This window comes from Sorex araneus, chromosome 6 (assembly GCF_027595985.1).
Source record: "Sorex araneus isolate mSorAra2 chromosome 6, mSorAra2.pri, whole genome shotgun sequence".
NCBI lineage: Eukaryota > Metazoa > Chordata > Mammalia > Eulipotyphla > Soricidae > Sorex > Sorex araneus.
Genome location: NC_073307.1, coordinates 58,764,602 through 58,776,625, shown reverse-complemented (window position 1 = coordinate 58,776,625; position 12,024 = coordinate 58,764,602). Strand labels below are relative to the sequence as shown.

Genomic DNA, 12,024 nt, shown 5'->3' with positions numbered 1-12,024 from the left:
AGCACATGCCACGCCAGCCGTCCTTGCAGGCTCATAGAATTTTAGCACTGGGCCTCGCTCCAGGGACTGATGGGGGCGAGTGGGTGGGGAGCCAGCCTTGATGATTCTTTCAAGAGTCTCCTGAGTCACTTCATCTCATTGGCTACTATTGTCACTCTCGGGACCAGAGGAGGAAGTCAGGCTGTGGGCAGAGAGGTGGAGAGACAAGCGCAGGGCTCTGGTTCCTGGAGTGGTGACGGGGCCCAGTTCTCAGGCCACCAGTCTGGGAGGGCGAGGGGACAGTAACTGCTGTCCCCTCAGCCCCCTTTCCTAGCCTGTCGTTCCACCTCCTTTTCTCTTGCAAATACTGGGTTCCCTTCTCTCTCCTGAGGGACCACCCCAAATTCCACTCCCTGGGGGTGTCCCGGGCTACTCGTCAGTCTGTCCGGGGTACCGGGACCCCGTAGTTCAACTTTCAATCAGTCCCATCCCTCCCAACGTCCGCCCACACCGGACCTCTCCCAACACTCCCCCCCATCCCCACAATCGCTGGTTGTCACAATCGCCTCCCTCCCGGCACCCCGCAAGCGTCAAAATCAAAGAGCCGCCCCTCTGCTCTTTTAGCCCTTTCCTTTTCCCCGCCCCTCCCGGATTGACCTTTTCCAATAGCGTTACGACCTGAAGATTACAGACATCGAATGTAGCCAATTGTCAAGAAGTTTTTCAGGCTCCGCCTTCTCTCTGAGGAGCAGCTACACTGGCCAATGGGCTAGCCTGCCTGGAGAGCGGCGGACGGGCCGCCCAATGAACGGGCGGACCCCCGTGGCTAGGGGCGGGTCAGGGGCGGTTGCCAGGGGCGTGGCGGCAGTTGCTTGGGCGGGGCCGGGAGCAGCGGGAGCTGACCGGTCCAGGGGTTCCGGCTGCATTTCCATGAGCGCCGCCGGCCGCCGCGGAGCTGCGGGGCCCTGACCGTGGCCGGCCTGGGACGCGTGCAGGTGAGCGGCGGCCGCGGGAGCTGCCCGGGTCTGGGCTGCGCCCTGGATGCGCCGGATCCGGCCTCTGCGCCCGGCCGTGGCCGCCGTGCCCGGCCCCCCGTGAGCCGCCCGCGCGCGGCGGCGCGGGGATCCCGGGGCGGGGACGGGGTGCGGGGCTGTCACCTGGGCCCGCGATGGTGCCCGGGGCTGCCTCGCCCAGCCACAGGGAGGAGGCAGCCTGGACGCGGCGGGTGGGACACGCCTTTCACGAAAGCCCTTTGTCCCCTCTCCCCCAGGAAGGGGCTCGGACTCCCCAGGACGCGCCTCCCTAGCGGCCGTTTCCCCATCAGTGAGCACTCGGGGCGCTCCTGGGCTGTCTGCTCACCCAGGCCGGAGGATGGACGCCCGGGGTGCGCCTCGGGCGGAGAAGGCCCAGGGCCCCGGGCACACGCAGTTCCGGGTGGTCAGGTGGTCCCCGCGTTTCTGGGCTCTGGCACCGATGGATTTAAGTTCGAGGGAGGCGGTTTGTGACCTGGGTATTGTACTCGCGCCCCCCTCCCCCACCAAGGGGGGACTTTGTCCTCGGCCCTTGTGGGGGGGCTTTCTCCACTGTCCAGTAGCTTAGGGATTGCCAGCCAGGGGCGGGGTGGGGGACAGCCTCGACCTTGGAGGTGTCCAGGCAGACACCACCTGCCAAGGTTGCCAGGAAAGGTCTGTGCCCAGTTTCTTACGAGTGACCTTTTAATGTCAGGCCTGAGAGAGGGAGACTTGGGGAAGTGGGGGCGGGGGGCGGGTTGAGGAGGGGCATCCGTTAGTCTGGCTGTGGAATTCTTCCCTGGTGCATTTTCTATCTCAGTCTCACGAGTGGGTGTTAGCAGGAGGGTGGACTCTAGATGACAAGATAAGATGGATGGATGCTCAGGGGAGTTGGGGGTGCGTACCTGTAATTGGCTGTGTTTAGGAGTGACCCCTGGAGGGGCTCAGCAATGGGGGTATCATGCCGTGCTGGCAACCAATTCAGACAGACCAGGGCCCTAGCCCCACCCCACCCCTGGAAATTCAGAAAAATGGATTTTAAGTACTGGGGCGTGCCTGCCTTCATCAAGGCCTGCCTTCCCAAAGGCTCCAAGAATGATCTCTGGGGGGGTGGGTTGGGGGCCTGCCCTGGCCTGTTGGCTGGTAGCCAGTCACCCCACCCACTTTAGGGGACTGTGAAAGTGAAGCTGTTCCCCCAAGGAGAGGGTCTCATCTGTTCTTCAGGTTGGGGCATGGCAGGACCCCACCTTTTTGGCCCCCCATCTCAGATCGGTCAGGATGTGGGAGCTCAAGACCCCTTAAATGGTCCTGGGACCCATTTCTCAGCCCGGGGGAGGGTACTTGCTGGGGGGGTGTCGTGTCCCAGACTGCAGGGTTGGCCTGCAGAGCTGTGACTTCACGTGGATCAAAAGTCCAGGGGGCAGTGGAGGGAGGCACAGATTTGGGTTATCAGGCACCATGATCTGGACTCTGGCCCCGACCCTCTGAGCAGCCGCCACCTTGGGCAGCTGTGCTAATCCTGCCGGCCCCTGTTGGCTCAGGAATAATAACGCCCGTTCAGGGACCCGTGGCCTTGAAGCTGCATCCGTTTCTCTGGAGCCTTGAACCGTGGCGGGCGCAGATATCGATTGCCCCAGTCCCGTGCACTTGTTCACCACCACCCCTGCCCCCCCCATATCTGCCACTCGTTATTTTCTATCAGAGCTAATTTTTCCCCTGCCTCCTCCCCCTCAATCTAGGAACCATCCCAGATTTCAGGGTAGCCCACGTGTCTGTGGGGGCTTTCCAAGTCACAGAGCCTGGATTTGCTTATTGGTTTTTTTCTGTCTTATTGAATCAGCTACTTCTCAGTTAATCTCCCCCCACCCGGCCACCGGCATTCTTTTCTAGATGCCAACCGTCTTTTATTCTCTGTAAAAAGTTGTTGTTGTTGTTGTTGGTGGTGGTAGGGATCCTTGAGAGTGACCCACGAGCTTCCCGGTGGTCCCCATCTCCCCCACGTCTTTGCAGATGTGCCTTCCCGTGCCACCCTGGACCCCATCCTTCCCAGCTGTCAGCTTGATGCGGCTCACTTAGAAACGGTGAACATTTTTAGATTAAGATTTCATGAGCCACCGTATTAAGTGCTTTTGGGAAATTCGGGGATCATATGTCAAATGCACTCGGGCAAGTTCCTGAGTCACTGGAGTGGGGGGGGGGAGAGCGGGGCAGCGCCCGCCGGGCCTGGCAGGGTGGCCAGTGCTTGCTGGTAACCTGGCCTGCGGCCTGCGTGCCTGCTTCCTCCCTGTGCTTTCCGTGAGCTTGAATCGACGTCAGCAGCGCCGTGCAAAGGGACCCCTTTTTCCTTCTGCCGAGTTGGGGACTTCCTTCCTGCTCCTCTCTCCTAGCACCTCGTGTTTTCTTGAGCACAGGTTCCCCGTTGGTCAGCGCACCCTGCCCTCCTTGGCGGAGGAGTGCTGGCGAGGCCTGCGCCCCTCCACGCCCTGCCCGGCTCCCCTCCAGCCGGAAGATGGCTGGCTCCTTTGTGTTTCTGCTGATTGCCTCGATCCGTTTCTCTCTCTCCGCCGATGCTCACGAGGGGCAGATTGGCACCTTCTGAGGGCTGGTCCTGAGTTTGGGGTTTTGTTTCAGGCTGCCTGGAGCCAGCTCAGCCATTTTAAAATCTCCACCGGGGCTGCCCGGGAACTGACCCAACCCCGTGCCTCCACCTCCAGTGGTGGCTTCTCGGCCCCATCCCCTCAGCACCAAGATTTGTGGAAGGTGGGTCTCCCTCCCGCCCCCCTCCCAGAGCATAAAGCCATTTTGGGGTGGGGGGGGACACCAGAGTGCTCGGGGCTTATTTCTGGCTCTGCGCTTAGGGATCACTCCTGGTGTTGCTCCAGGGACCACGTGGGGTGCCAGGGATCCAGCCAACCCAGGTGCGTGCTGCTGGACTCCCGTGTTGTTTTGTTTCTGTTGTGTCCCTTGGCAGAGCGGAGAGCATTGTGTAGGAAGCCGTCTGTGATCTCTGTCTCTGAGGATGCAGAGCGTTGGTGTTACCTAGGCAGCTGCCATGTTGGGGGCTGTTTGGGCTGGGGGTGGGTGGGTCAGTGTTTCTCCCTTCTCAGACTTGCAGCCTGAGACGAGGTGGGCGGGTGGGGGCTTCTCCTGCAGGTCACCTGTGTGGCAGGGAGAGGGGTGCTTGCAGAATGAGGGAGCAGCATTGCCCTTTGGCCTCACAGTCTCACAGTCTGGGTGGCAGATGGAAATTGCCGGGGAGAGCGTGTCTCTGCAGAGATGGTGCTCTGCCTCTCCCTCTGCATTTCCAGTGCCTCCATGCCCAGTCCTGGGCCCTGGCCGCGAGGGAGGTGCCTGCCTGTCAGCACGGCACTTCCTGTTTGGGAAGGTGGCTTTATGAGAGCCACACCCTTCTCTCACCCAGGACAAACCAGCTCTCAGCTGCTGCCCCAGGCAACCTTCCCTGCTTCCTTGGGAGACTGGCTCCCTCCTCCAAATCACCTTCCCAGCTCTGAGCCTGACCCTGGCCCTGACCCCTCCTGCAGGCTGGCCCTGTGGTTTCCTGTGCCTTTACTTCCGTTTCCTACAACTGCCCCAATCCGGGCCTAGGCTTAGGGCCTCTGTGGTCCCAGCTTTTGCCCCCGAGTTTATTTTCTTCTCCCTTCCCTGGCACCTTCATCTTCCTCTTGCTTTTACTGACTTCCAAAGTCTCTGCTAGCAGCCCTTCGAGGCTGAGCTGAACTTCAAGCTGTCACACAGCCAGGCCCACGGAAAGCTCAGCCCGTTGCTTTTGGACCACAGGCTACCCTGTGAGGAATGGCTGGGGTGCGGGCAGTCACCATCTCCCCAAAATCCCAGGGGCCAGAGAGCTTTGAAACCTTGCCCGAAGCCTGTGATCATTGCCCTGTGCCCCGCCCATGTAGTTATTCACTCCAGGTGGACACTGGCAGCCCATGGGGAAGTCCAGCGAGGGCTGGCCACGTTGGCATTTTCCAAATGAGGACATGAGAGCACTGTCCTCCCTGCCAGGACATCATTGAAGGCACTTGACCTCCCCAAGTGTGGGGCGGTTACGGACCCTGGGGTTATGGACCCACACAACAAATGTAGCTAGATCCCAAAGGCGGGTAGATGGGGCTGGGGACGGGTCTTTCCTGGGTCAGGATCTTTGCCTCCTGCTGGTGCCTTCTTTTTTTTTCTTTTTTGTGTCTCACCGGGCGTTGCACAGGGGTTATTCCTGGCTTTGCATTCAGGAATTACTCCTGGCACTGCTAAGGGGGCCATATGTATGCTGGAAATTGAACCTGGGTTGGCCTCGGGCAAGGCAACCACCCTACCAGCTGTATTATCGCTCCAGCCCCATCCCCTGTGCCTCTTGCTCATGGAGATACACGTGGGTTGAACCAGTGGGTGAGAGTGGCCATATTGGGTGTGTTGGGGACAAGTCAGTGTTGTTGGTGAGCATGGTCAATTTGGGTGTGGTGGGGACCCAGCAGTGTTGTTGTTGAGAGTGGCCATATTGGGTGTGCCAGGGACTGGTCAATGATATTGGTGAGAGTGGCCATATTGGGTGTGGTGGGGGACAGGTCAGTGTTGTTGGTGAGCATGGCCAATTTGGGTGTGGCTGGGACCCGGCAGTGTTGTTGGTGAGAGTGGCCATATTGGGTGTGCCAGGAACTGGTCAGTAATGTCGGTTAGAGTGGCCATATTAGGTGTGGCGGGGACCCGGCAGTGTTGTTGTTGAGAGTGGCCATATTGGGTGTGCCAGGGACTGGTCAATGATATTGGTGAGAGTGGCCATATTGGGTGTGGCGGGGACTGGCAGTGTTGCTGGTGAGAGTGGCACTGCCTTGCGGGGCAGCTGTCATGGGAAGTGGGTCTAACTGTGGGTGGGGTGGGGGAGCAGTTTGCACCCGTGTGAGGGTGAGGAGATTGGCAGCTGGACCTCATCATGGTCAGGGATTGGAGGAGGGCCTGAATGTGTGCCTTGGCTTAAACTCACTTAATTCTGGGCTTCTTTGGTTTTGGTTTTGGTTTTGGTTTTGAGGCCACACTTGGCATGCTGGGCCTCCGGGGTGTGGGGGTGTGGCTCTGGGGTGAGGGGTGGGGTGGCTTTCCAGGGACCTTCCCTGCCCCCTGGGCTCACTTTCTTCTCCTGTTCTCTCCAGCCTGTCCACTGGCGCTTTTGCTCCCACAGGTGACCCTGACTTTCCTGCTGGCACTGATGCGTCCCCAAGCGAGTACAAAGGTATTTCCTCCAGCTGGAGAGAGATGGGACAGCAGGTAAGGCGCTTGCTTTGCAGGTGGCCAACCTCAGTTCCCTCCCCAGCGTTCCATAGGGTTCCCTGAGCCCCTCTAGGAGTGACCCTGAGCACAGAGCCAGGAGTGATCCCTAACCACAGCGCCAAGAGTGATCTCTGATCACAGAGCTGGGAGTGACCTCTGAGCATAGAGCCAGGAGTGATCCCTAACCACAGAGCCAGGACTGAGCCCAGAGTCAGGAGTGATCCCTGAGCATCACCGGGTGTGGCTCAAACCTAGACTTGGGGCCTATGTGAAGCCTGTCCTGGTCACCAGGGTGGCCTTGTTGTGTAGGGCTGGTGACCCACTCAAGTGTGTGTTTCTGAGGAGTGGGGAGCCAGGAATGCCTGAGGGGTAACCCCCAGCATTGGGGTGAAGCCATGCGCCCCTACGCTGACCGGCGAGCACCAGGCAGAGAGCCCAGCCCCTCTGCCCAGGGCCTGCATATGCCCAGAAGTGCATATGTGGAACCTTTACTCAGTTCCTGGGGTGTCAGACTGAAAGATGCCTCCGCCTCAGTTCTGTGACGCAGTTCCTCCAAACCCCATGTCTGTGTGTGTCCCTGTCCCCTCCCTGTCCCGTCGCTCTGGCTCTGTCCTTATAAAAATGCTGAAAGAAGCCTCAGCCTATATCTTGTCGGATGCTGTCCCATTTGATGGATCACTACTAGCTGTATGGAAGGGGCTCCCTTTGACCTGGAAGTGAATAGATGACCCCAGGTGGTTCCCACCACCACCCCCTTGTTGGAAAGACCCCAGGATGGGGCTCTACACAGGGGACCCAGGCATGTGACTCTCCTGTCAGTACCCTTCCCCACATGGGATGTTCTAAAGACATAAGCAGAGCAGGTGTGGAGAGGGTCAGTGCTGGCCAGGGCTCTGGCTTTGGGAGATGGGTCAGTGCATGCAGTACCCTGGAGGGGAGGCACCACTGCAGAAGGGAGCCCCCTGCCCCTGGCAAGTGATCGCTTGCGTCCCTCTTAGCTTGGGGCTTGGAGGTATTTTCCGTTGACGGGGCGAGGGGGTGGGGGGAACCAGGCACTGATGCCAGGGTTGAGGCCAGAGTGGCCAAGCCCATCTGCTGACTCAGCCCAGGAGGTGCTGATTGCCATGGGGTGGGAGTGGGGCTGACCCAGAGACGGTTGGGTCACCCAGTCATCACTCAGCCACGTACCGGCCGGAGGACAGGACTTGGAGGGGATGGCACATTGACTCAGCCAGGCGTGCCTGTGGTGACCCAGTGAGAACCACTCAGTGCCCCCATCCCACTCTGCACAGATGTCCCTGCTGGCGCCTCTGTGACAGTCTCCGAGGGCAAGCTCAAGGGCAAGCCTCACTAGGACCCCATGGGGACCCGCAGTGCTACTCCAGTGCCTTCCACTCTCTCCCTGTCAATGTGGATTGTGGCCTTGGCTTTAAAAGTGGTAGAAGTTGGGGCTGGAGAGATAGCACAGCGGGTAGGGCGTTTGCCTTGCACGCGGCCGACCCGGGTTCAAATCCCAGCATCCCATATGGTCCCCTGAGCACGGCCAGGGGTGATTCCTGAGTGCATAGCCAGGAGTAACCCCTGTGCATCGCCAGGTGTGACCCAAAAAGCAAAAAAAAAAAAAATAAAAAAAAAATAAAAGTGGTAGAAGTTGAGGCTGGAGAAATAGTACAGGGGTGAAGCGCTCACCTCGCAGGAGGCCAACCTAGGTTCAGCCCCTGGCACCCCATATGGTTCCCCAAGCCCCGAGAGGAGTGATTCCTGAGTGCAGAGCCAGGAATAAGCTACGTGCCGCTCACAAAACCAAATAACAGTAACGGTGGGGAGGAGGAATGAATTCATGCACCCGGAAGCTGGATCCACCTGTCCTGTGTGAATCCACACACTTGCGCGTGCCTCGGTGTGGTGGGCCTTGCCGGCTGCCTCGCCCTGCCCACCCCCCACGGAAAGCGTCTGGGGTAGGGTAGGGGGCGGAGTGTTGGTGAGACCTGTCTCTGACCTATTTCCACAGACCTGTCTGCGGTCGGGGAGAGGCGTGGCCGGAGGTGTTCATTTTAGAATTCCTCCACGCCCCGCAATCTAGGTTAGCTGGGGGTGAAGGTGTACCAAGTCGAGCTTCTGGATCCTAGAAGGTCACATCATCTGGAAAATCCCCCAGTCAGGGTGGAAGCTCCGGCAGTTTCGGGGTGCTCCACAGAGATCCTGAGTGGATCCTGAGTGGGTCCAAGACTTTCCTGCATCCTGGACACTGCCCAGGGCCCCTCGGGGCCCAGTTTCCCCTTGGGCAGCATCGGCGTGGGGAGGGGCGCTCAGCCGGGCCCTAGGTGGTGGGGCAGTGCGGGCCAGCGGCCGGGGAAGAAATGCCGTTCCTTTCTCGAGCTTTTCCAGGTGATGGTGCCTCAGCCCAAGCTGGGCAGTGGCCTGGCCTCCTATCTATCCTCCCGAGTCCCCGGAGCCTGGCTGGTGGCCCTGGGGCCCCTGCCGGTGCCACCCTTGGAAACATACTCACTGATCTTCTTGGGTGCTGTGTGTTTTACTCGCACAGTATGTGGCTGATTGCTCTTTGTTTTTTTCTTGGGGGGGGGAGGGTGTGTGTGTGTGTGTGTGTGTGTGTGTGTGTGTGTGTGTGTGTGTGTGTGTGTCTCACTCCTGGGGGTGTGTGTGTGTTTCTGTGTGTTTGTGTGTGGCTCACTCCTGGCAGGCTCGGGGCAGAGAGGGGTCGTACAGTCGTGTGGGGTTGGAACCCTGTCGGCCATGTGCGTGACAAGTGTCTCCCTGTTGTTCTGTGGCTCCGGCAGTGTTTTGGGGGCCTTGTGAGTCACCAGATGTCTTTCTAAAGGGTCCGTCCTCCCGGGAAAGTGCTGGACCACCTCAGCAAACCTGCCCAGCTCTGAGTGGACACCTATTTGCCTGCGGTTTGCTCAGTCCTTCACCCACCTTTCCAGAATGTTCTTGCGGGGGGTGGGGGGACAGCGGAGGTTTAATACAGCAGGGAAAAGAGCCACACACCTGATCTGGGTCTGATCCCCTCCACCGTAGCATGATCTCTGAGCACTGCCAGGTGTGGTTCAAACCCCCAGAAAACAAAATGAAACAAATCGACACAGCCGGAAGGCCTGGCCTCGGTGTGGCCTGCTGGCTGGCCAGCCGAGTGACTCAGCCCCGGGCAGCATTCCTGGCGGGGGTGGGAGGCTTCGGGCCCTGGTGTGGGGACTTTCCCCGGATCAGAACCTGCAGGACCCGGCTAGGCCGTGGGCTGCGCGCGACCTTGGCGAAGGCCCTTGCGTCCTCCCGTGCCTGGATGTCCCCCTGCGGGCCCCCGCACTGCCTGCTGCTCCCTCTGCCCTCACGGCTTCACCCCCTTCTGAATAAGTTTCAATAGAAACTTTTTGTTTCACAAAAAAAACAAAAAAAAAGATAAAACCCAAGAGGGTTAAAGATGGGGGTTCCACACTGCCCCTCCCCCACATTTCCTGGGGCGCCCTGCCTGTGGGGTCAGGGGGCTGCACACCAGAGCCTGTCCTGGCTTGCTTCGCTTCTTCCTAGATTCTCTCAGTTGCTATTTTAAAACTATTTTCCCTAATTGAAATATTTGTAGTCATCACGCATTTTGGAGGAAAAAGAAAATTGCCTCTGTGCTAATAATAGCTGAGCGTGAGGAGCGTCCAGGCAGGTCTGGAGTGGGGGTAGGGGGTCGTGTTTTTACTCTCTGAAAGTGGGGGCTGCCCCCGGCTCTGTGCCAGGGAGCTTCCGGAGGTGCCAGGGGTCAACCCCGGGCCTCCAGTCTGCCAAGCCTGTCCCACTGGAGCACAGACAAGACACGGATCAGGGCTGGTGGCCCCTTCACTGGCCTTTTCCTCCTCTGACTCCACCTTTTTCTGCCAGCTCTTAGGCTGATGCGAGTGACCGGCCGCGCTGCGCGTCCTGCTGTCTGACCAACTCCAAGGAGACTTCCTATTGGCTGGAGCAGGACGAGACAGGTGAGTGTTGCCCGCCTCCGTGCCCATGCCTGGTCGCGTGCATTGGTGTGGCAAGGGACATGATTGCATTCACCCAGTTTCCTTCGGCTCCCCCAGGAAACTGGCCAGCGAGAGAAGGGTGGGAAGGGGACACATGGGTGCAGACTTGCCCCAGCGGGCTGTGTATTCTCCCACTCCCCGTGGGAAGCGCCCATCCGCTTTGGATGTTCATTTGGGGGCACTGTGGCAAGAGAGGGACGTGCTTTAGAGAAGCTGTTGCTTTCCAAGGCCCCAGTTCAGACCAGAGTGACAGGATGGCAGGGAGGGTGTTTGCCTGGCACACCGCCGACCCAGGCTCCATCCCCAGCATCCCTTAGGGCCCCCAAGCACTGCCAGGAGTGAGTCCTGAGTGCAGAGCCAGGAGTAAGCCCTGAGCACTGCTGGGTGTGGTCAGAAAAATCCAAACAAAGCAGAAACAGAAAAGGAGTGAGAGGCCCCAGTTCAGAGCGGGTGTCTTTGAAGACTGGTTTCTGGTTCCCGGGGTGGCTCTCACTGAGCACCCTGGCTGGCATGGCTGCCCCCGCCCCTGGCCAGCGCCCGGGGCCCCATCTCCCCCCCCTCTGTCCCACAGCAGAGCCCGCTTGAGGCTTCCTGCACCGCCCCCGGGGCAGAGCTTACAGTGGCTGTTTCGGCAGAGATGCCCCAGCTGCTTCCAAGGAAGTTGTTGCCATGGCTACTGGGGCAGTCAGTCTCCCCGCCTCCCCCTGGCCACTCCAGGCTCCCTGACATGTAGGTCATGGAGGAGTTTTCTCCCCGAGCATGGACACACAAGGCTATCCTGGCTTCCTGCGCCACCCCCCCACCCCGGCTCCCTCTCTCCGGGGCCCCAAATCGGGCCATCTTACACTTTTCTGTTTTGGTTTGGCTTGGGTGGGGGAGTGTTTCGGGGCCACATCTGAGCGTTCTCTGTGCTCACTGCTCGTGGGTGGGGGGGCAGACGCTGCTCAGCCCTTGGCCCTCCCCAGCCCCTGTGAGCTGGGAGTGGGGGCTGGTGCTCTGCCCTCGGCCCTCACCACCGGCTCTCCAAGGTCACCATGAACGCCGTGCTGGAGGCGCCCGAGCTCCCGGCCGTGTTCGACGGCATGAAGCTGGCGGCGGTGGCGGCCGTGCTCTACGTCATCGTCCGCTGCCTGAACCTGAAGAGCCCCACGGCACCGCCCGAGCTCTACTTCCAGGACACAGGCCTCTCGCGCTTCCTGCTCAAGTCCTGCCCTCTGCTGACCAAAGAGTGAGTGGCCCCTGCCTGGGCTGTCCCGACGGGGAGGGGGCAGGAGCTGACCCCCGGGGGTCAGGCCCATGACCAGGTGCGGCAGAACACGGCAGGTGTTTCAGGTGATAGAGGAGACATGGCCCTCAGCCAGCGGGTCTTGGTCACCAGTTCCGGGCTTCTCGGGGACCCTGGCTCCCCAGCCCCACCGTGGGTACATTGTCCAACCAGTGGAGCTTGCTGGGAGCTTCCAGCTGCCTTGTTGGAAGGGAGGTTGACAGCCGCCGGGACGAGGGTGCGGCAGGGACGGTGTTTGCCTCGCACACAGCTGTCCCAGGTTTGATCCCCAGCACCCCATAGGGTACCTGAGCCTGCCAGGAATGGTCCCTGAGCTATGCTGGGTATGGCCCCAAAAGCGAAGATCATATAAGGTTGGGGGGGGGGGCGGAGACTGAGGTTTGGTCCCCAGAATCCTCCCAAAGGAGCGAGTTTGCCCACATGCGTCAGGGCCTGGGGTGCAGATGCT

The 12,024-nt window shown here is 60.0% G+C and overlaps 1 protein-coding gene across 4 annotated transcripts in view; it reads left to right on the top strand.

Annotated features, from left to right (window-relative positions):
- The first annotated feature begins 839 nt into the window (after positions 1-839).
- Positions 840-12,024, top strand: part of ABHD2 (abhydrolase domain containing 2, acylglycerol lipase) — a 30,122-nt gene continuing 18,937 nt past the window's right edge. The window contains exons 1-4 of one of the 4 annotated variants that reach the window (XM_055141533.1): positions 855-974; positions 6,155-6,234; positions 10,158-10,252; positions 11,320-11,519. In XM_055141533.1, coding sequence (XP_054997508.1) covers positions 11,326-11,519 — 194 coding nt within the window. In that variant the 5' untranslated portion in view covers positions 855-974; positions 6,155-6,234; positions 10,158-10,252; positions 11,320-11,325. Of the gene's footprint in view, positions 975-6,154; positions 6,270-10,157; positions 10,253-11,319; positions 11,520-12,024 lie in introns of all 4 variants that reach the window. The other 3 variants (XM_055141531.1, XM_055141532.1, XM_004617591.2) reach the window with 3 other exon arrangements.